A 24,922-nucleotide genomic window follows, 5' to 3' on the forward strand; every position below is an offset into this window, starting at 1 on the left:
AAAGCCAATTTTGGCATTGTTCTGTTTTTTATTTCACTGATTTCCACTGTTTCTTTTTCTCTTTTTTTTTTTTATTTTTAAATTTGCTCTCCATTTTCTAGCCTTTGTTGTTTCAGAGACAGAATTTCACTAAGGTGCTAAATTGTCCAGGCTGGACTTGAACTTATAATCCTCCTGTCTCAGCCTCCAAGAATGCTGGGATTACAGGTTTTTTCTAGATTCTTTCTTTCTGGAGACAAGAGTTTCAGCTCAGGCTGGCTTTGGACTTGCAGCAATTCTCCTGACTCAGTCTCTAGAGTGCTGCATTTGCAGGTATGTGCCACGACCCAATGGCTCCTTTCTAGCTGCTTAAGATAAAAGATCATACCATTAATTTTATCTTTCTTATTTTCTAATAAGGATACTGAAAACTGTAACTTTCTCCCATAGAAACTGCTTTTGCAGTGTACCCCATATTTTAACATATCTATTACTGCTTTGGAGGGGTTTTGGTCTATTACTCAATTCCAAACATTTTCTAATTTCCTTTGTCATTGTTTCTTTGATTCCTTTGGGAATTTGCTAGGCATTTTACTGTTGTTGATTTCTAATATAATTCTATTGTGATCAGGAAATATATTGTATATGACTTTAGTTATATCTACTGACCTTCATTTTATGGCCCAGTAGATAGTATACTATGTACTTGAAAAGAAGGTACAATCTGCCCCAGCTATAGGCAGCTACCTAGGTTGCCACGTATTTGGGCACGTGTTACACTGCTGGGAGAATAGCAGCAGATAGCTGGTTAGCGTTCTGGGCCTGGTTCATTACACTTTCATGTTAACTATTGCAGGATGTCAGCACAGTTGAAAAAAAAAAAGAAGAAGGTACAATTTGAAGCTGTTGGCAAAATGTTGTATACGTGTCAAATGGAATAAGTGAGATACCAGCATTGCTCAAGTCTTTTGTATCTTTATTCACCTGTTTACAAGCTACTCAGAGAAACTGTTAAATAACCAACTATAGGTATGCATGTATCTATTATTCTTTAGTGTGTTAACAAATGGCAAATCTGGGGAAAGGATATATTGAAATTCTTTACACTATTCTTGTACTTCAAGTTTAAATTAAATGAATGCCTATCTTCAATTATAAAGAAAATTAACCCTAATAATGTCTCAAAGTAAGTTTATTAAGGTCTAATGGCAACAATCTAGTATTTTTTCCAACAATGAATCTATTAACATATTACTTACACTGTCTAGAACAGAAAAACACTACTTTAAATGATAGGCAATTTTGTTAAGTGCTCTAGATAGTCAACAGTAAGTGCATGACCTAATACTTAAAATCTTTTATTCAAAACATTTCCAGGCCCAGGATTTGCTTCCCAAATTAGATAGAGGAACTGGCTAGTGGGTTAGTATCGGTTTCTTCCCCTCTCTTTACACTGATGTACAATACAGAATTCTACTCGTATGTATGTGAAGAGCATGTTTGCCAGTGGTTTTGCCCATAAATAGTAGATAAGTAACCCACAAATGTTATCCCTAGAGATTCTCTACCCAGAGAACCTAATGAGTAAGAACTTACTCTAGGGCTCCAAATAACACAACTAAATAAATCAAGAAGGGTCCTTAGAGGAAAAATGCTGACAGAATCACTGAGAGGGGAAAAACAAGTTATGGTCACCACAGCGGTCTACCTACCTGAAGAACCGGCTCTTTTCTGTGTCCATGGAGTGACACTCTCGTTTGCTGCTACTAACCTCTGCTGTCTTCAATACGTTGGTCCAATGAATCGGGGCCTTACAGAAAAACACGCCCAATCCTTTGGGCCGGGCCTGCAGTCGCCAAGAAGTGAGGTGTAAAGGCACAGCAAACGAGTCCCCTGGCATGACAGCGGGAAGCACCACTGGCTCTGCCACAAAAACAAGGGTTAGCACTTTCAGGCAACCGTCCTCCTCCCCAAGGACAAAGAGCAGACAGACTGCAAATGCTGACTACCCAGACACACTTGCTGAGAAGGGAGGGTTAGAACAACAGTCAACAAGTATTTGTGGAGCATTTACTGTGTTCCACAAACTGAACGTACTGTCTGGCGCTGACGGGCTGTCCAGTCTCAGCTCCATTGGGGTCTCGAGTCTGTTCCGCACAATGAGAGCCGACCGGACAGTGATGACCTTCCGAGCGCTGCCTTCCATAGTCACCGCGAAGACCACCCGCACAGGTGGGAGTGAGGAGAACTGTGCAGAAAAGACAGAAGCAAAAGAGCTGTGCTTCTGAGCGACACCTCCACATGGTCTAAATCAAAGCACAACTACTACCACAGCTACTCAGGGAAATGGCCACTTCAGCTCTAAAGGGAGTAAGCATGCTACAGATACATACTATACAAAAACCAGCCAATCTGAAGTTTCTATAAAAATATTCCACTGAAATGTGACATCACAAACTGTTGCAAAGAAAACTATTCCTGGCCTCTAGGCACTTCACCTAAGATGGCAGTGAAAGCCTGTGCAATTTTCCAAACTTCCTGCTACACAGTAAGAAAAATCTGCTGCACATTACCCTCCACACCTGATGCCTCTGGGTCTCCACACATCAGCACTTGTGTGCAAACTATGGACAAGACTTATTTTCAACCTTATTGGAGTGCAATAAAATAAAGATCATCTGAGGCAACTAAAATTAGAAACACTGAGGCAGGACTTTGCTAGTCATTAAATGATTTATCACCTCTGGTATTTTCCTCCCACATTAACAATAGGTTAAGAAAACATTCCTAGAACACTAACAATGGGTTTGGTACTGCCCAAAAATACACAAAAAAACAGAAGCAAGTCTTAAGATGAAAACTGGTTTTTATACCCAGAGAGTATATAAGAAAGAACAGTCTGTTTTGGTGTGTCCTCCATAGGCACAGATAACTTCTTTTTCTCTAAGTGTCACTCAGTTTAGGCCTCAGACCCCTACAGAAAACTAACGTATGTACTTCAACACAAACTTTTCTTTCTTCACAATAATGCTTGATTCTGTTCCATAATCATTCTTTTGTAAACAGGATACCAAGGTTCAGAAGCTCAATATAATGAGAGAAATTACTTCTTTTTGACCCTGGGTTATAATTTTAATCACATATTTTGTGCTACTACCATGTGACAGGAAACCTTTTTATTAAAGATCCCACATGAAGCACACCAAGGAGCGGGGCTCTGAAAGCATTACTCTCCCAATGCCAGGACATGTACCAATGGTTTTTAGTGGAGAAACGAAGGACACCACATTAACATGTTTCATTCAGCGAACTTTTACATTAAAGCGAACAGTATGTGAAAATCAATCTAATTAAATTTAAAAAACAAAGTGGTCCAGAAAGACCCAGTGAAAAGGCAAAATGTAACTTTCTGGAGTGTTTTTAGAGTGACACAAAAACCTAGGCAGTTATCATCAAACTCAAATACAAGCTCAGATAAAAGTCAAGGCCAACAACAACTGTCTGAAATCACCATATTGTTGTTTCCAGGCTTGTTTTAAATTTCACATTTCAAAACTTGTGCTCTCACAGAGAAGAAATAATAAGCAGGAGCCTGAAAAAGTGTTTAATGTCATCTTATAATGTTTCAAAGCCAATGGGGAAAAAATATCTTACTATTTTTCCTTATTTACTTGCATGATCCAAACATGCGCAATTCATAGCCATACCAGGTCATGTTTCTATTTTAACTTAGAAAAGAAAGGAGACCTTGGACTAAAACATCTGCCTGCTCTTCTTTATTGTAACACCCATGCTCAGTCACACACACCAAGCTGTGGGAAAACACTTTCTGATACATTCTTGGAACAAGGAAAGAAGTCATCCATAGCAAAGGATAAAGATAAGTCCGAAGAGGCCTCTGGCCATCATCACATACACATGTGCAGATGGTACAGGTGCAGTGCATATCTCTGTGAACAACACAGCCACAGAAAATCATACTCACATAAACCTGGGGATGTATAATATTGGTTCTGCTGCCTGGGCTGCCAATCTAAGAAGAGAGATTCAAAAACTCAGAGTCAGTACAGATTTAAGACAATAAAGAACATTAAAATCAATGACAATGCAATTCGTATGAAAGCAAATGGTGTTCAAAAGTACTTTGAGGTAAAGTATTCTACTATGAAGTTAAAACATCTCTTCAAAGACACGGGTAAAACAATGTTTACTCTACAACCATTTGATGTGTGCACATCAACAAAAAAGTAATGAAGAGTCAATCCATTCAATGCCAGACATGAATTTAGACAGAAAAGTAATCTGGGGGAAAAAAGTTTGTTTTTTTTTTCCTTTCGGGAGTAGAGTTCCTAAGTCAGCTGGGGCATCAGAGAGCAACCACAAAAATGAACACTTGCAGAACATTATAGAATGGCATTCTCCAAAAATATGTTTTCTCTGAAAACAAGACTTGAGGAGAGTTGCAATAGCTCCACAAACTCACAGTCTCCACCTCGTCACTGGCTGCCCACATGTGAGTGCAATTATCCACGGACACAAGCCTCAGGCACAGACCCTCGTGGCAGCCACATCAACCACGAAGCCAACTCCACCTGCACACATGGGTCAGGGCCGCTGCCCGCTCCATTCCCCAGGCTGGTCCTGCAGCCCCTGGGCTTCAGGTTAGGGTAAAACTAAGGCAAGGCTATGCAAGCCTACATGTGATCAGAAAATATCTATCTGAGCAACCGAGGAGGATCTGAGAACACAGAGATAGATCAAGAAGTGGCATTATAAGAAATTTTTTAAAGTACATAAATTAGGAATACAAAATCAACATTTTAAAAAGTCAGTAACTTTTTTGTATACCAATAATGTACTAGCTAAGAAATCAGGAAAACAATTCCATTCACAATAGCTTCCCCAAAAAACAACTACAGATGAACCTAACCAGAGGTGAAAGATCTCTACAATGAAAATTACACAACACTACAGAAAGAAATTGAAGAAGACACTAGAAGATGAGATCTTCCATGCTCACAGACAGACAAAATTAACAGTGCTAAAATGGCTACTACCAAAAGTTACCTGTAGATACAATGTAATCCCCATCAAAATTCCAATGACATTTCCCACAGAATTAGAAAAAAGAAATTCTAAAATTCACATAGGAACACAAAAAACTCAGCATACCCAAAGCAATGCTTAGCCAAAAGAATGAGGATAAAGGAATCATAGTACCCAGTTTCAAATAATACCATAAAGCCTTAGTAATAAAAATAGCATGGGAATGGCACAAAAACAGACACAAAGACCAGTGGAATAGAAGAGAAGACAAAGAAACAACATCATACAATTACAGACAGCTGATTGCTGACAAAGAAGCAAAAACTTACACTGGAGAAAAGGCGGCCTCCTGAATAAATGGTGCTGGCAAAACTGGACAGCTACATGCAAAGCAGCAAAACAATCCCTACCTCCCTCCCTGTGCAAAAATCAATTCAAAATGGATTGAAGATCTCGGTATAGAAGGCCAGAAACTGCAAACACACACACAAAACAGGGAAAACACTCAAAGCCACAGGTATAATGGATGAAAACTTCCTGAATAGAACTCCATTAATTAGTACAGGAAATACTGACAAGAATCAACAAATGGGACTATATCAAATTAAAATATTTCTGCACAGCAAGGGAAAAAATGGTAAAAGCCTAAGAATGGGTGAAAATCTTTGTCAGATACTCTTCTGATAGAGGATTAATATCTATAATATGTAAAGAAATAAAAAAGCACCAAAAGCTCAAATAGCCCAATGAATTAGACACTTCTCAAAAGAATACATACAAATGGCAATAAGTGTTAAGGGAAAAAAATGTTCTACATCTTTGCAGTACTGGGGATTGAAGTCAGGACCCTGTACTTGCGAGGCAGGTGTGGTGCCACTGACCCATGTCCCTGGCTGTTCAACATCTCTAGCAATTAGGGAAACACAAATCAAAACCACACTGAGAGTCCTTCTCCACCCAACCAGATTGACTATTATCAAGAGTACAAAAATAATAAATGTTGACAAGGATGCAGGAGAAAAAAGGAACATGAATACTTTGCTAGTGGAAATGCAAATAAACACAGCCACTATGGAAATCAGTATGGCAGCTCTTAAAGAATTACCATATAACCCAGCTATACCACTCATTGGTACGTGTCAGAAGGAATTAAAGTCAGCATACATGGAAATACTGCATATTCATGTTTCTTCCAGTACAATTCACAACAGCCAAGATATGGAACCAGCCTAGGTGCTCATCAGGGGGGAATGGATAAAAAAATATGGTCTATATACACCAGGGAATATTACTCAGCCATAAAGAAGAAAGCATGGAACTGGAGATCATCATATTAAATGAGATAAAACAGATTCAGAAAGACAAGCATCATATATTTTCTCTAATATGTGGAATCTTTACAAAAATGACATGAAAATAGAAGGAAGACTATTCAGACAACAGGAACTGAATAGAGAGGGAGGAAAATAGGGCTTAAGGGGATGGATACAATCAAAATATATGCATTGAAACCCAGAGTTTTATAAAATTAACAGGCAGAACCAAAGAAATTTATTTTTTAAAAAAAGGAAATGAAGACCTCCTCCAAATTAGAAAGCATGACACAGTATCAAATATGATCAGTATAGTTGGCCCTTCATGTACACAGGTTCTGCACCATAGATCCAACCCACGTGGATGCCAGAATGGGTAGTCAGCCCTGTGATGGTTGTACCTGCACTGAACATGGACAGACTCCTTGTTCCTTGTCCTTAGTCTCTAAACAATACAGCATAACAATTATTTATTTAGCATTTACACTGTGTTAGGTGTAACCTAGAAACGATTCACAGTACGCAGGAGGATATATGTAGGTTACATGCAAACACTGCACCATTTTATATTAGACATTTGGGTATGAGGATTTTGGTACTGGAGAAGGGTCTGGGGTCCTGGACCGGCCCTGAAAGACTCTGAAGCATGACTGTATTCATGTGTGGCAGGCCAGTAAGTAGTCCATCCAGCCAGCTGAGGATAAAAGACATCTGCCAATTGAGATACAGTGATGTGCTACTGCCAGTTTTAAATCTTGTTTTCTACCAAAATTAACTATTGCCTGGCTTGTCCACATACTGATTATCATGTCTATGACTGAGCCAAAATAATCATTAAGTTTTCTTCCTACAGGCAGGGGAAGTAAAAGGTTATTACAGACTGAACCACCTAACAGCCTGGCTTTAATGGGCTGTGGCCATGGCATAACTGTGCCATTAAACACTCATTCTACAGCCACTTACTGTAGAGGAAGATGAATTTTTATCGGGTGCTGCATATCGGAAAAAGGTCCCAACTTTGTCCACTGACACGGGGCTCACTTGCTCCCAGCCATTCACTCTCACTTGCAGCTGGTGGATTCGCAGGTCATGGGTATGTCTGTCAAGCAGAACACAGAGAGGGAATTAAGCGCAGTCTCAGGAAGAAGGAAAGGAGAAGCCAAGATCCAATCTGATTTACTGTGTAATGACATAAAAACCCAGTCAGCTAAGCCATTCGGGGATTAACCAAAGCAGGGGAAATCAAGAGAATGGTTTAACTGGGTCTTATGCTTATGGCACAAACTGCAAGATCTGGAACACTGGAGCGAGAGAGGTATTTGCCCTCCCCTCATACAAACTGTGAAATCTGCACACTTGCCAGGGCTTTCCCTACCAGCACTCACCCCAACCTTTATAAAATAATGATGTCAGTGTAAACCATTTCACTGGGGTGGTAAAACGTACTAGCAATTAAATCATACATATAACCATACTCAGAAATGCATCCATTTTTTTCCCCTTGGTTCCTTTGTTGAATTGCCTACTTCTCTCACAACCACATTCAGTTGGCTCAGGCTCCACAGAACGACAGATGGGCTGGGGTGTGCAGAGCAGAACCCTCAGAGCTTCAGGCTGAAGTGTTCGGCTTAAATTGGAGTAGAAGGCAGCAGGGAGAACAGGAGGAACAAGAGGAAATTGCACATTTAATTCTATTTTAGGTTTTGCCTAATTCAAGCCAGAAGCCTGAAATGGGGGAACTGAATTTGAAGCTAACAGGAAGAGGGGAGGGAGACACAGATGGGGTATAGTGTGCCGAAGGGGAGAAATGCCAGAAAAGGCATCTATTTTGATGAATTCAAGCAGAACAGTGGGACCTGAAATGGGTTATAAAACATGGAAACTGAAACGGAAATGACAAAGAAGCCAAGCCCTCTCTGAGACTAGAGGCTGTCCTCATTCTGAGACCCTGTCAGCAGTCCTGTGGCTTCTTCAACAACAGGTGGAAGGACAGGACCACATTTGCCACTCACCCCTAGAAATGCTCCAGTGCCTTCCAGGGACCCGTGCCCCCCATAAAACCCCTGAAGAGCAGAGGTTCAAATCTTTGACGGCCAGGACTGACAAACACAGGGGCAAAACTGTGCAGGAGCACGCAGTGCCTGGCAAGGGAGGTGTCTGCACACAAAAAGCACATGACAACAAAGCCTAAAGCCAACCTCCTCCATTTCAGCTCTGCCTGAAAACAGGCAGAGGCTCAAACACTAAGAACTTCATCAAGTCTCAGCCTATTCGTAACTGCTGCATAGGCCTGCCACTGAAAAAGGTTAGCAGGGCTGGGGATGTAGTTCAGTGGCACAGTGCCTGCCTGGCAAGCCCGAGGCCCTGAGTTCAATTCCTAGTACCAAAAAAAAAAAAAAAAAAAAAAAAGGTTTTCCAACCTTTGAGACCTATGATCTCTCAATAACCAGATGTGCAACCTTTTCCCACATTTATTCCAATTCTTTGGCTGGCTACTTCAGGAGCACTTCAGCCAGCAGTCCCCCTTGAATGAGTTATTCTCACACTTCTTAGTTCCTCTGCTTCCTGAGACTTGCTAAAGTGCTGTGTAAAACACATGAATATGAACAATGAAATCTCCATGCTCTGAAAACATTTTTAGAACAGCACATCACCACTGGCTGTGGAAAACAGGCCAGGATATAATGAAGTTGGACAATTAATTCAATGTAGCCAGGCTCTGAGCAAGTGAAACACACACATTATTGCCTCACATACATACATGGCAAGTAAATGCACAACCAATGGAAAAAAGTGCATTTCAAAGATGGCAAGCCAGTCTATATTTCTAAAAGGAAACTAAAAAGACAAAACACTAGAGAAAATCATTTGCATTTATTTTCTTATTTTTAATAAAAAGAATAAACAACCACACTTTACCTGTGTCTTAACTTTCCTCTGGCTTCAAATTCAAAGGGAATCTCTTCACCAGTGAGGACTTCTTGCCACTCGCTGACATTGTGAGCATCATCCAGAAACGCCCCATTCCCTTCTGGAACCATCCCTGGACTCCCACTGTGAGAGAGCGCTGCCCTGCAACCAAACCAGAGGAAAGAGAAAGATACCCGTCCATCCTTCTCCTCACTCCCTCTCACAAGATCTCTGTGCTGCGGAGCAGAAACAAGACAGCACAACCTCGCTACAAATGATGACCTAAAAAGTCAGTCACCATGGGGACCTTCATGCTAGGTCACAACTTACTTAAATTTTTAGAAATAGCTGAAAGTTGTCATTACCTACTCACTACTCTAACAGTAGTCTGGTATTTGGACACCATGACATGATTTTCTCCTTTTTTTTTGGATTAGCAATTGAACCCAGGCCTTCACACTGAGCTACATACCCAGCCCTTTTTAAATATCCTACTCTGAGACACTCAGTCACTTAGCTGACTGGGCTGGCCTTGAACTTACAATACACCTCCTTCAGCCTACCACAGTGCTGCCATCACAGCCATGCACCATCCCCGGCTAAGGCATGACTTTCTAAAGGAAAATTTAAGTGATGAGCTTAACTTCTCTTGCAGGACACTGCCAGGCTTAGAGAAGGTGGAGGTAATCCAGTTCCAGTACTACTGATTCTGTGACTATTTCATGAACTTCAGGCCCTAAGATTACCATGTATTTAGAACACTGAGCCAAGATCTACACAACAAAGAGTTGGTGGAAAAACGTTTTTATTTAGCTTAGGTAAACTCTCATTTGTTCTCCAAACTCCACCCAGTCCCATCTGGGTTGAAGTGTGTTTCAAAAATGGAAGATAATTCATTAGGGGTGGAGGAGGATGTAGAATGCACTCAAATAAGTCATGGAAGAAAAATACAAAAATGTTTAGTTTAATAACCACATCTAGCTACTTTAAAGAAGAGATGGGCATTCGAAGACCAAGAATGGGATGCCTTTTCTTTCACACTTCCTACACACATCCTCACTCTGCTTGCCTTATGCTTTACATGTAATGTATACCAGGATCAAGATCATAGTTTGACTACTTCAGACATAGGATCTACTTCTCTGGTTGCAGATTCTACACAGAATTAGAACTTCCATCACCAAGGTCAGGCCAGCAGCAAGTTATTGATTCCAATATAAGCTCAGAGGATTCAGGAAGGGCCCAGCACACTCAGCTGGGCTGCTGCAAGACCTCAGTGGCAGGGCCGGGAATTTAGCTCAGTGGTTCTGCCATCTGCCTCACAAGTGCAAGATCCCAAGAGTTCAATCCCCAGTACCAAAAAAAACTTCAGTGGCACAGATGACCCTGGGGACAGTTTTAAGCACTCTTACCTGGTGGGCGTGGTGGTCAGGGTGGCAAACCACAGAGTACACCCCGTATGGTTCCTCAGAGCAAAGGGGACAAATGGCTGCCGGCGCTTTGGGGTTTTCACCTCTGCTACAACAAACAGAAAAGGCTATTAATGTACACCTCTCTCTTATGGTGGACACCCTCCCAGGACCAGAGACAGCGCTCATGGCTGTTGCTTGTGTGAAGGGGCTAAAGGCACAGCGAAGATGAAGGCACCACCTCGGTTTTGTTAGAAGAACAAACAGAGGCTCGAGCCCCCACACATATCCACAGCCCTGAAACTCCTAAAATACTGTTAGAAGAGGGCATCAGAGCAGAATTAGCTAGAATCAGGGGAAAAAACTGAAATGAACTCCTCCTCACAAGACTTTTAAACAGGTAACCCAGTTGCAGCAAGACATACCATGTGCACTATTTAAAACTTTGTTCAAAAAGCCTTTATTTAAGAAAACTTCTGTTTATATAAAGGTCCTTCAGCCATAGTATGCATAATACATCAAAATAAAAACATCCTTTGACATTCTCTTATATTAATAGCTGTTCTTGTTCAAAGCTTTTAAAATGGGATTTTTGCCCATTTTTTAATATGGACATGACCACCAGCTGATTCAAGGTAGGCAAACGTGGAAGCTAAGAAGGAGCACCAGCTACGGCTTCCCAGTGCCAAAAAGTCTCTCCTCAGGCAAACTGCAGAGAAACAATGACCAGTACAAAAATGTAAGGAGCCAAACTCTAGAGGCGACTGACTGTAAGAGAAGGTGCTCTAACCAGGCTGCCTCAGGATCCCTCTGCAGGCCCCTATGGCAAGGGCCTCTGTGGCCTCCACTAGCTTCACAAACTAAGAAGGCAGCGGCAGCAGGAACCAGCAGTCAGTGGCAATCAGTCAGAGGCTCCCAGCCAATGAGCTCACAACACACACAACTTACTGACCATAAAGGGCATAAGACATGACCCCATCTCATTCTGTGTCCTACCTAAAAGCATAATGACAGCCTGAAAAAGACCATGACCTGAATGGTCCAGCATCTAGACAAGAGGCAAATGCTACCACAGGGAGTTCCAGGGTAAAGCCAAGCTCACCTTTCAGGCCACATGCTCCCTGTTGATGAAATGGAGAAGGCAAACCACAACCTATCCTGCCTGTTGCGAGCTCTAACATGAGGCCTGGGCGGTGGTCTAAGAGCCAGTGATTATCACTGTCTTTTAAAACAATAAATCACCTCCCCTTTATATCTTTTATAGTCTTCAGAAGTTAACCACTTCAGGTTAAGGCAAGATACATTTGGTGTAGTGTCTCAGCAGAGTGTAACATACAGTAATCTGCTAAGGAGATGAGAGTCCCCAGTGTGTGGTCAGTCGACTAGAGATGCCCCAAATACCTCTAAGGGCAATCTCCATCTAGGAATATGCCCATTCCTCATTCCTGAAGCCTCACTGAGGTCTCCAGGACTGCCCAAGACAAGGCAGTGCTCATCAAGTAGAAAATTAGGGAGTAGCTAGCTGTGAGGCTGCTGACAAGAGCAAAGGGGGAATAAAAAAAATTTAAGAGCTGTCTGCAGGGTAAACAGAATTTACTGTGGGCTTTGGAAGGCGCCTCCCTCCATGGGAGCAAGGAAAGCGGCTTTTATTACAGCAGATAAAGGGCCAGGGGGAAAGGGAGCCAGATGTGCTTCCCCCATCCCACTGTGAGCCAGACTGGAAGTTTCCATTCGCAAATTAGATTAAAAAAGAACAGGTGGTAGATGGCTTTGATCACTTTGTAATACAGAATGAAGTAGGAGGAAGCCATACACAGATACCCACAGCATCTGCTCTGGAATTCAATAGCACAGGCAGGCACACTACTCAGGTCCCCGGGCTTCCTGTGTGAACAGACAAAACTGAGCAGACTTCGGTAACCTACTTCTCAGAGGACAAAAATGCACGGTGTCACAGAAATCCAAACCAAACATCAGGCAACAAATGTGACATCTCCTGCACAGGATCCAAATCAACTGTACTTGCTTTTGGCACAGCACCATAGAAAAAGTTCCCAAATCCATCAAAGAAAACATTATTCCCCAACGGCTGCCTCTAGCGACCAAATCCAATTTTTTTCATGAGTTGAGATAACCTAAAGCATCTCACATCCAAGTTCAGCCTTCAATGGCTCCAGCTAAGGAAATTTCTACTCTTTTTGACTTGTTTCCCAAAGAAATTCAGCCATTATAAACAACGTGCAGGTTTCACACTATACAGCAGCTCAATCTATTAGAAAGGACCTTGTTTGTAAATCATAATAAATAAAGCATGACACTGTCTGAGTCTCATTGTCTTGATCAGCTGCACAAGAATAACGCTTGGCTTTGCCAAATTATTAAATTATTAATAACATTTAAAAGTTCAGAGGTATAAATTTACAAATAAATTAAGATTTAGCCATAGACTTACTTTGTGAGCCCTCCTTCAAGCATAAATCCTTGTAAAAATCTTGCGGAAAAAATAAATAAATAAAACAGCAACATTCCTGTGTATTACAGTACTTTGCTGTTCTGTACTTCTGATAGAAACTCAAATGCCCTGTGCATAAAAATACAGTGTGACCCATGATCTAAAAGTAGATTAATTGTGCTCCTTAAAGAAGAAATGAATACCTTGGGATATCAATTCCTCATCTTCTCCCACATGCACTTACCGGTCAAATTCTCAAAGAACCTTAAATAGTCAGAGATATAAACAAAGAATGTTTTCTATTTCCTAAGCAAATAAATTCATATCTATAGAAATTAAAAGTCCAGGTCTAAGTAATCACTGAGAAGTTTTTCTTAACTGTGTTCATGAATATTGGAGCTCGCGGGTATACATTCCCATGAGAATAAACAAGACCTCGTGACCCTGTGAGACAGAGGACGTTGTTCTCCCATCTACTCACTCTTTGATATGGTGAGTCTAAGTGACAGGGATGCTTCTGCACCACACACTGTGCATTTTATGCCACTTCCACCAATGTGAGGGGAGAGGGGAGAGAGAAAATGAAGAATTAGCACATCACTCGTGCCTAATATAAAGTGCCATCTGTTAATTAGTTGGAAATGTTCTTGCCTGATACTGCAGCCAGGTATTCACGGCTGAGTATACCCTCGTTCAACTCTCATTCACAAACACACAACACAACACAACACAACACTGATGTACAAAGCAGTTCTTAAAACAGAAAAGGAAGCCAGCCTCGCTTGGCTGTACTGTACCTCTAGCATAGATCTGGTGCTCTAGGTTAGTCAGACTGGCTGTGCTCCTAGTTCTAAGGTAGACAAGGGGGAGGCCTGGTAGACAGGAAAGACAAAGTTAGAGGGGAGAGTAAGCACAGCGAATAAGAAGACTCACCTCCAAATTATGAGCACAAATAGAGAACATTACAAAATAGCAAGCATCATGGGATTACCAGATCGTCCTTCCTGTAATTACTAAGAGACAAGAAAGTACTTGACGGAGTGAACACAACATTTTTTATGCTGGCTCTTGCTGTGCAGGTTGTATCTAAGCAGCAGGCGCCTCCTTTTCTGATAGTATTAAAACACTGTCTTTAACAGAAACAACATGCCGCCTGAGGTTTGTTTTAGTTTTTAATGGGACTGAACCTAGGGCCTTTGCACTGAGCTACATTCCCAGTTCTTCTTACTTTTATTTTGAGACAGGGTCTTGCCAAGTCCCTAAAATGCCTGGGCTGGGCTCCAATTTATAATCTTTCTGCCTCAGCCTCCCAGACTAATGGGATTACCAAGACTTTTGAATATTTTAAAAGTTTGATGTTCTTAACTGGCACAGGAAAGTTACAGAAACCAAACAGTACAAATTTTAGTGGGAGCTGCCCCTTTCCAAGTGGAAAACACTGTAGCAGTAGAGAGCTGGTCACTGGGTGGCCTCTCTCCAAGCATTCAGTGGAAGGGATCATCCCATTTCCAAACTGAAACAACCTCTACTAAGGAATCACCTCACAGTATTATTTAAATTCTAAACTAAACACAGAGATTTTCAGAACATTTATATTTGATATTTTCATAAAATAACCTTGAAATACAAAGCTAATAAATTCAGGGAAGCATCATAGCATCCAGATTTACCAGTAGAATCTCAGTCCTTATTGAACAACGCACACAATTATATCAAAATGAGGCCCATATTTACTTTTCCCTGCTAAAGAAACAGCAAGAAATCAACAGTTTCCTTAGGGCGAACCTCATTCTAAGAGCTTTTCAAGGAGCTTAAAGCACAGTTTCTGGGGAAATATGACTAAACATTCTCAAATAAGACCTGAAAGTTTATGACCAGCTCAACAAGATTGAATCCTACTAAATGGAAGATAAATGTCTGACAGTCCGTTTGTAGGCTTATAAAGCACATAAACCTGGCCTATGGAAAGAGTATCACCCAGCAATTGTTAATGAGAAAAGATGTTGTGAAATTTAGATATATTCAGTTATGCGTGATTAAAAGGAGTAACACAGTTTTATCAGCTGAAGTAGCCATAAATCAAGTTTTAACTTAGCACTGGAATTTAACATAGATAAGGTATCTTATTAACTATAAAGAAAGAAAGGAGAAAGTTTATTACAAAGTAAGGGGCGAGGGGAAGAGACAGAGACAGTGGGAAAAACAGTGAGAGAGACACAGGGAGACAGAAAAGGGAGAAAGGAGAAGGGGAGAGGGGAGAGGGGAGAGGGACAAGTTCTTCATCTGCTTCTTAAAGATTAGGCCTTCCTAGTCTAGAGCCTGCACTAACTGGATTTATAATCTCACAGTATAAATAACAAAAGAAATATACACTTTTGCTCTCTCAGATGCATAACATATTGTGATGATTATTTAGTCTTCTGGATAGACTATTGTGATACTTAATTTTTTTCTTTTATTTCCTCATTTATTTTGTGGTCCCAGGTTTTTGAGCCCAGGGCCTCACACATGCTAGCCAAGTACTTTACCACTGAGCTACGTCCCCATCTTTTTTTATACCTTTATTTTTTTATTTTGAGACAGTGTCTCACTCAACTGTCCAGGCTAGCCTCAAAGTTGTGATCCTCCCGCCTCAGACTCCTGAATAGCTGGGACTAGAGACATGTGCCACTATGCCCAGCTGTAATGTTTTCTTGAGGCACAAACTCAGTAGGGTAGAGGAGGAACCAGAATGGAAGCTGACACTATCTGAAGAGCCCTGGCTCCTAAGCAACAATCTTGAGACTCAGAAGCAACAGCCTGGGAACCCAATGAGCAAGTACAGCTGATGTCTCTTTGTCTCTCTCAGAAGGACCAAGCAGACAGAAAGTCCGCTTATGCGCCCTGAAGGAAACTAGTGAGCGCAAATACTTCATACACTAAGAAAATCCATCCTCCCATGACATGTTTGCAGACCAGATGGAATTCTCAAGTATTCACAAACTATGTGAAGTCCAGCCAAGATTCCCCAAAGAAAAGCCACTGAAAAGAGTCCGAGGAGCTGAATTTGGATGACAATGCCTTGTGGAACAACTGGGACCATGCAGTTGTCCATCACAACCTCCCAGCCAGCGCTGAGGGAAACAGAGCCCCATGGTGAGGATTAACAAGGGAAGAAAACATGGTCTACAGAGAACACACTGACTCCTCCTTCCTCAAGAGGCTGGGTATTCAATTCTTTTCACTTTAATGAACAATACAAGGCCCCCATTTAAAAATGTTTTCAACATAGGATCCTGCCTGCCCTCTTTTTTAAGAAAACATACAAATCCTTTATCCCCTAGCTTCAGATGGCAGAAAAGACGTTTTTAAAACCCCATCAACTGGAAAAACAATGTTTTGCTGAGTACAACACAAACCAGCAACTTCCCAGTCCCATGGCACTCTCAGGTGCACCGGGTCACCCACGGCGGTCCCAGAATTCAGGGATTAGGCACTGGGCTCCGTCTCCATGCGTGAGTGGAGGGAGAGCCCACACAAAAGAGCAGGAGTTGGTGCCAGAAAACTGTCCACTGCAAAGATTAAAAGAGAACAACAGAAGAGAGGATGGGCTATAGATTTTTCCATGAAGAATGACAGCTCTACTTGAATCTCTCAGGGAAGCACTGCTCTGTAAACCAACAATGATTTAGACAGAGATCAGACAGAAATCTTACTTTGCCCAAAGCAAGGAGGGTCCACCGATGAGCCGATCCAGTCTTCTGAGTGGGCTGAATCCGGTTCCTTGTCTTCTCGGCAATAATCCGCCATCCAAGATTCCTTGGTGCTTACATACTGGTCTAGAAAGGATCACCCGAGGGCATTAAGAGAAGGAGGAAAGATTGAGGGTTCAGGTCAAACAGTTTGGAGCCAGCAAACAAGCTTTTACTGAGTGTTCCCGATATGTCAGGCTTCTGCTGGATATGGAGGGGGTCAGTGCCCGGCAGAACTCAGCTCCAGGGACAACACTAATGGGCACAAAACAGCCAGCACCACAGAGCTATGCCAGGATGTCAATGTCACTACAACAAAGATATAAACAAAAGCCCTGGGCACAGAAGCAGGGAAATTTATTTTGCTTTGACAGAAATTCAGGCATATTCACCAAGGTCCAGGAAAGTGTTCAGACAGGTGGAGGCCACTGCTCCAAGACTTGAGGAACGAACAGGTTAGAGCACCACTGTCCACCTTCTGGCCTTCCTGGCTTACACAGAGTGAAGAAGAACTCTCTTGGGCCATACATAAGATATGCAGTAGAGTTAATGTAGATGAGTACTGAGCCTTCCTTTTTAAAGCAATTTTATTACAACCTTTTTTAAAAAACAGGGCAACATAAAATTAAAACTAGGGGGTACATGACCTTATTTTGTGAAAGTAACACATCAATGTTGGTTCCACCTATGCTCAGGCTATGCTCAGGCACCATACAATCAAGTCATGAAAATACTGCTACAAATCGCGTGATAATGCTACAAGTTTGTGGTCCTGTGGGGGCCACATTAGTAGCTGTCCAGGACCACACGCAGCCCACACCTGGCTTAGCATCTGCCAGTGGCACCGGGCCTGGGGTAATGTTCTAAACAAAGGGAACAGCGCATGCAAAGACTCTAAGACAGAAGAGCCCTGAATAGTCTCGTAAGACTTGAGCACAGCACACTGGTGCAGGGACATAGCAGAGCAATCCAGAAAAGAAAAAAGGATTTGGCTTGTGAAGAATATGGTGTGCCATGCTAAGAGAGGATATGGGGAGAGAGGGGCCCCTCAGAAATCCATTAAAAACAAATGCAAAACTCCTACAGCAATCCCTCATGGACAGCTTTAGTTTTTGGAGAAGACAATTATAATGGAAATGGCAGGTTAACAAAAGAATCATAAGGTTCTATACCTGAATGGAGATCTTTTATACTTGGTAACTATATTTTATGAAACAAGAATTATTAGATTCTAGTTTTCAATTCCAGTACTTGGCTATTGCGATGAGATTTATTTAAACACTAAGAGGTCCTAGCAATGTTTCTGGGATTTCAAACACAATTATTAAGAGCAAGAAATTAAAAGTTTAGGCTGGGGATTTAGTTCAGTGGTGCCACTACCTGCCTCACAAGCCCAAGATCCTGTGTTCAATCCCCAGTACAAAAAAAAAAAAAAAAAAGTTAAAAAAAATTTTGATCAATGGGTCTTTTGGGAGATATTTTTTAAAAAAAACAGATGCTCATCAGAAGTACTAACAAGAGGCCAGGCGTGGTGGTTCACACCTGTAATCCCAGCACTCGGGAGGCAGAGGCAGGAGGATGGCTGTGAGTTCAAGACCAGCCTGGGCTACATAGTGAGTTCCAGGTCAGTCTCAACTACAGAGTGAGACCCTGTCTCAAAAAACCAAAAAAAAAAAAACAAAGAAGAAGTACTAACAAGAGTCCCTTTGAGATAAACTTGTTTACTGGAACTTTTTGAAGGACTAAAACAAACTGTCTAATCTTCCAGATTAGCAGAGATTATGTGAAAATAACAGAAGGGTCAAAGTATTATACTTCAAAAGGAACCTATGGTTTAATTTTTGTCACACAGGTGATATTGACATCTAAGCAAATTAATGAATGAAATCTGATCTTTTAAAACAATAGTTTGAGGGTCGGGATTTAGCTCAGTAGGGCCACCACCTGCCTCATAAGTGCAAGGTCCTGAGTTCGATCCCCAGTACCAAAAAATAAAAATAAAAAAATAAAATAAAACAATAGTTTTAAATTTGGGGATCCAAAAGTTTCCTGGCTCATTTCACTACGCACTTTTTACCTTTCCCTGATGAGGGTAAAGTTCCAGATATTCTAACAGCATCAACCAGCACACATTCTGAAGTTCACAATTACAGCAGTACCTATTACTGCTCAAAGATAACACAGTACCACCAAATGTGGACCGTGGAGAACAATAAACCAAACAGTGAATGTGAGTTTCTGTAGCAAATGTATAAACTGCCTGATAATATGATATTGCTACCGTGTTGTTAGAAGACTGAAACAGAAAATAGGAAAGTGGTTCTCTTCTACCACATCAAATCCAGAAAAGTGTGTGTCAGGGTGACTAACTTTTAGAATGCACACCATGAGCCAACCGATCCTGTAAGTAAATTCATTTCCAGAGTTAGATCAGTGTTGTACTAGATGGGAAACATCACAGATAACTTAACTTTGCTATAAAACCAAGGTCAAAAATCATGCTTTGACGAGGTACTCTGTGTAAAGCCTGAAAGAATAAATTTAATTGCTTCCAGGGTATTTAATAAATCCCAGTGACCAAGCACTAAGAGGAGAAAGCACACCATGGCCATTTCCCAAGGAGTCTGGGCTCTTGCCTGCTCAAAGGAGCATCAACATGGGATATCAATTCTGAAGAGGAGGGTTCAGAAGAACACTGAACCACATTAGGGTTTACTAGGAAAACTTAGTTTCCTATGATGGATGGGCAGTGTCAGGAAGGGCACCGAGCATTTGCTCACCTAGGAGTAACAGGCATCCAGACTAGGAGCTTGTATACAGCTAGGGACCAGTCTACAACAGGTGGCTCTCCACTCACCAATGAGCACAGAAGTGATGTTGATATCCAAACGGGGTTTGGCCTTGGCCTCCAGCTTCAGTCGAGGAGGATGGAGCCGGCTCGCTGCCTGTTGCTGCCAGGTTATAGAACATGGCCACGGCTCAATAAACGGCTCCCAGCCTACGAGAACACAGGATATAAGACATCTGTTCAGTAGGTATCAAGGGCTTACAGGGAAACACGGTTCACAAATGTTCAGCAAGGAAAGACCAGAGCTTAATAACTCCAATTCAACTTCACGATGAAAGCATCACTTTCGGCAGCAGGTCACCCTCAGATGTCAGTGCTACTCTGAGGATACGAGTGGAAAGGGCACCAGTGTCCTGCACCATGTCTTCTGGATCCATTAAAGGGGGGCAGGACCTGTTCTTGTGCCACTTAAGATAGAAAAAGAAGTCTCAGGCTCAGGTTGGAAAAGAATCACCGTGACCTGTTAACTATCACATTTCATTCTCCCAATTATGTGAATAATCAGTGAATACATAGGTATATCTGGAGGCTCATTAACCTAAATTCTGTGATATATGCACAAAGGAACTAAAAACACGCATATACAACTTAAAGAAAATTCTACTACCAACACTTACACACCCACCATTCAACTTCAGAAACAGAAAATTAAAAGTTCCTTTGAAAACCCCAAGCACCACCCCTCCACCTCCTTCCTTGCATTACCCATCTCCTGCCCAACTGCAGGCAAACATTTGTTCGAGTTGTTATTTCCCTGCTCTTCTTATAATTTTACCACCCATAAAATTCTTAAGAACATATTAATTCATCTGCCCTGTACATGATCTTCACATAAACAGAAGCTGACTGTCTTCTTCTTCAAGGTTCTATTTGTGCCCGACATGCCTTCGAGCTTATCACTGCATATGGATGAGGCATATACACTGTTTTCAGCACAGAAGGGTAACCTACTGATGCATACACGACTTACCACCCCGCCTACTTCTGAAGGACACTGCGTTACCCTATTAGGAAGAATGCTGCTATAGGTCCTGTTGTACATGTTTCCTACTATACACAGACAAGGGAGTCTCTATGGTACAGATCTGAAAAACAGTGCACAGATCAATAATTAAGTATGCTTAGACCCAAGTATGCAAATGCAATCCACTCCCAGAGTAGGAACATCAGACTCCTTATACCATTCGGTACTTAGTGAGCTGAAGAGAGAGCTTCGTGCAACTATAAAAGTAAGTCAACTGGGAAAATAAATGATTCTCAGAAAAATAACTACCATGTGCCCTGTAAGAGTTTCTTTCAACTAGGAAGACCTGAGCCATTGTTCTAAAGTCAAACACTGTGAATGAGAAAATAAGAGTGCTGCCTTCAAGTGAATCCAGAACAAAGGGAAAATGTTAGCTACCACAAAATTAAATGTGATGTGTACTCTGGAACAATCAGCAGCAGCACAGCAAATGGAGGCTTAATGTTCCCTTGAAATGAAAGGGAGGAATTGCAGCATACATTCCGACCCGCACTGCACAGCGCTATCAAGCTCACTGCCAGCATGCTGATGGGAACAAAGTTCTTCCAACTCTTCACAGCACAGAAGTCTACAGCATAAACCAGTTGGCCCTCCTACATGTCACCTTCTAAACTTCAATCTGCTTTACATCTGCTATCGTTTGGATAATGGTTCATCTCCCAAGTTTCACATGTTAGAAGATAGGTCCCTGGGGGTGGCAACCTTACGAGGTGGAGGCTAATATGAAGTCCTCAGGTCATTCAGGCTCACCCCAGCAGAGACGAACACATTTCCCACATGGTTCTCGTGGGTCAGCATGGTTCTGGGAACCTGACCACAGGTGCTCTCCAGCTTTCCAACTGCAGTGTGAGCTCTCACTCCCACGGGCACTCCAGCCAGGGTGCCATCCACCATGAGGCCCTCACCACAGGCCACGCCAAGAGGACAGCCTGTGTGGACTTCAGCCCCCAAAACGATGTGTTACATAATCCTCTTTCCATTACAGAGCAGTCTGCCTCCAATATTTTATTATAATAACGAAAATAAGCTATTACAAGGACCCTTACTTTGGTCTTTCCAAAGGAAGGAAAGAAACCTAGAAATGCCTTGCAGTATCACCCAGGTTTCCAGACTCCAGAAATCCAGCTTGCTCGGATCAATTTCCTTCAGAGCATAGGTGAAGCAGAATATACATTATTCCTGACTCAGTAGGCTTCCAATGGAACAGAGGCCCAGGATGGAATAGAACTTTAAAATGCTTACATAAATCTCCCGTGAAATTTGGCTACTATCAAAAAGCTAAACAGGACTAAACAAATGAGCCTTCACTACTGAGCAATATCAAGTTCGAGAATGAGCTAAACTTCAGGATCGGAAAGAATTAACTAGGAAAACTTTTTTTTTTTTTTTGAGTCAGGGTCTCACTATGTAGTTGAGACTGACCTGGAACTCACTATGTAGCCCAGGCTGGTCTCAAACTCACAGTGATCCTCCTGCCTCAGCCTTCTGAGTGCTGGGATTACAGGTGTGCACCACCACGCCTGGCTGAAAACTTATTTTGAAATAATTCAGTTGCAACATATAAGATAGTTTTAGAAAAACAGAAGATCTGGATCTTCTGTGTTTATGCAGTCACTTGCTTTTAATCGTCTCACCTTTACACTCTCCCTCATGTATGCAGCAATGGACCCAAGCAAACATCTAGATTTAATTTTTAAATCTCACTACACCACGTGCTTTACACTGACCTGACAGAGCACGATTGTAATAATCTCCAGACAGGGTGAAGTGGGCGTAGCCTTCAGGACTGGTTCTCACATGCTGAAGAAAATTCAGACCTACAATGAAAGCAAATATTACTGCAGCAGCAGGGCAGGAGCGACCCCAAGTGCCCTGTACAGACAAACCACAGCAGAGATGTTCGTTACAACCAACCCGCATGATCTCACAGGACAGCACACAAAATTGTGATATTGTTTATCATGTATTTCCCATCAATTGTGATTTTTAAAAAGACTGCATTGAAGTGTTATATATCTTGATCGCTAAGCTTTTTGGCAACTCCCTCCCCATGGTGTGCCTGGTACAAGGGCCTCAATGCCTCCCCCAAGTCCCAGCACAGGCACAGAGGGCCTTCAGAAACACAAAAAGATATTTCTACCTGAATATATGAAAAGAGGGCAGAATGACCAGAGCAAGCATGTCACGATGAATACTAGCTCAAAATTTTAAGACTACCATAGAAAAATAAGAAGTGTTCCACTAAGATAGTGGCTTTTAACAAAGGCCTGACAGTACAAGGAAAAGAGCAGTATCTCTGACATGCAAAGGGCTGGATTAAACCCCCAGAACCAAATTCTCTCAAAGGGAGAAGAGACCAGAAAGACAGAAACAATGGGAGATGCAAAGCAAATCCAGCAGTGAGCTTTCCTCTCACTCTCCAGAATCCTCATCTGCCTGTTTCAAGGGAGCCCTGAAGGACACAGCGCCCTGCTCTGGTCCCCATTCTACCAATAAAGCTCACAGTGTGTCACCTCTGCATACCTTCCGGAGGAGGTGCCAGGGTGAGCTCTCTTACACAATTCTGGTCTGTTAAATTTTAAGCAAGAACCAAGGTAAAAGTAACATTTTCTCAGTTTATCTGTCTGTTGAGAGGATAGGGGTCTGTGCAGAGGACTGAAACCAGGATACCTCAGCTCCTTTTATTTTTTATTTTGAGACAAGGTCTTGCTATATTGTCCAGGCTGGCCTCAAATCTGGTTCTTGGTCTCCCAAGTAGTGGGGTTTGCAGGCATGTACCACCACATCTGGCTCTTCAGTTTGTCTTATGAATGCCTCTAGCAATGGTATTCACTCTAGTATTTAGGTACATAAAGGGATAAGCAAAATGGGGAGATTGGGAATTATTTAGCTAGAGCTGTTAACAATGGAAATTTTATCATGACAATTTCTATTAATCCTAAGCTTGAAGGCCACATATGGCAAATAAGTACAAATTTCTACAAAACAGACAAATGAAAAACATATGTAAAACCATTATCACTCATATTACTGAGCAGAAAAGACCAAGAATGACACTTTTTTAAAGGCCCAAATAATTCAGAAACCACCGCAACCATGCAGGACGAGCCTGGAAGTCAGCTCAGAACTCACGGGAGAAGGTGAGCTCGGCGAGAGGCACATCACAGTCCATGCAGTCATCAATGAAGCAGATGCACACGCTCTCGGCTTTGACCTCCACTCCTGAGATCCTTGGGGCTGGCACTGTTCCCGGGCTCTCTCGGCTGCCGGCAGCCAGAGAAAGCGACTTCAGAGGCTCTGCGTTCTTGAACAACCAACTTGCTGCCTTTTTCAATTGGCCTTCAAAGAAATTAAAAGGTGAGCAATTCCACCAGTTTCCTGGCTACTCACAGAGGAGAGTGACAAGGTTGTATGGATGGTCCAAGAAAGCTGTGGATGTGAGGGGTGGACTGCCAGCACAGTAACAGCAATTCTGCTACAGGGCAATGACAACGAGGCCCTCTGCTGCACACGGTTCCCCAAGTCTACCAGACCCCTCACGAGCTGATCCACAACGCCACCAAGAGGCCTCCTCTGGCATCTGTTCAAGGAGAGACAAATTCTAGATGCCACTTGCTACTTACAGAACTATTCTTTGCCATGTAGTTTTATATAGACTGCTATGTAGTTTGTGAACTGTCCTCAATGTTTTCTCCTGGAGGACAGAGAGCAATAAAAGAACTGCATGTGTATAATACAGAACTGATAAACAACAACTAACTGAATACCAGACTCCCAATGCCCCCTTACCCTCCACCAGCAGTGCTGTCCTACACTCACCCGTCACGGAGGCAGAGCATGGGCTCTGGAGGGCTGTGGGGTTTGGGGCACATCACTGGATCCACCTGCACCCCGCAGCACTCAGAAGACTGCCATGAAGGGAAAATAAGCAAGTTCTCCAAGCAGAGTCCCGCATATAACCCAGTATGACTGAGTCCCATTCCAGAATTGTTTCTAATTCAGATGCATTCACAAGCCGACAGTAAGTCTTAGATAGTATGCTGTGAAAGTTGGCAACTTGAATGTGTGTAAGTTGGGGACTTACTCTACCAGCTCTTCTATAAACAGCTGTCATTTTTTTTCTAGTACCAGAGATCGAACTCAGGACCCTGTGTTGCCAGGCAAGTGCAGCATCACTGAGCCACATCCCTAGCCCCATAAACAGGTGTTA

The 24,922-nt window shown here is 42.2% G+C and overlaps 1 protein-coding gene across 8 annotated transcripts in view; it reads right to left on the reverse strand.

Annotated features, from left to right (window-relative positions):
• Vps13d (vacuolar protein sorting 13 homolog D) overlaps nt 1-24,922 on the reverse strand; it is a 235,713-nt gene that overhangs the window by 131,339 nt on the left and 79,452 nt on the right. For 3 of the 8 annotated variants that reach the window (XM_010628167.3, XM_010628165.3, XM_010628173.1), the window contains exons 35-45: nt 23,845-24,051; nt 22,440-22,529; nt 19,698-19,838; nt 16,805-16,927; nt 13,907-13,981; nt 10,661-10,766; nt 9,258-9,410; nt 7,302-7,437; nt 3,965-4,012; nt 2,077-2,227; nt 1,692-1,902 (exon numbers count right to left, since the gene is read on the reverse strand). In XM_010628167.3, the coding sequence (XP_010626469.1) occupies nt 1,692-1,902; nt 2,077-2,227; nt 3,965-4,012; nt 7,302-7,437; nt 9,258-9,410; nt 10,661-10,766; nt 13,907-13,981; nt 16,805-16,927; nt 19,698-19,838; nt 22,440-22,529; nt 23,845-24,051 (1,441 nt within the window). The remainder of the gene's footprint in view (nt 1-1,691; nt 1,903-2,076; nt 2,228-3,964; nt 4,013-7,301; nt 7,438-9,257; nt 9,411-10,660; nt 10,767-13,906; nt 13,982-16,804; nt 16,928-19,697; nt 19,839-22,439; nt 22,530-23,844; nt 24,052-24,922) is intronic. The other 5 variants (XM_010628168.3, XM_010628166.3, XM_010628172.3 and 2 more) reach the window with 3 other exon arrangements.

This window comes from Fukomys damarensis, unplaced genomic scaffold (genome assembly GCF_012274545.1).
Source record: "Fukomys damarensis isolate Sample0158 unplaced genomic scaffold, DMR_v1.0_HiC HiC_scaffold_23, whole genome shotgun sequence".
Taxonomy (NCBI): Eukaryota; Metazoa; Chordata; class Mammalia; order Rodentia; family Bathyergidae; genus Fukomys; species Fukomys damarensis.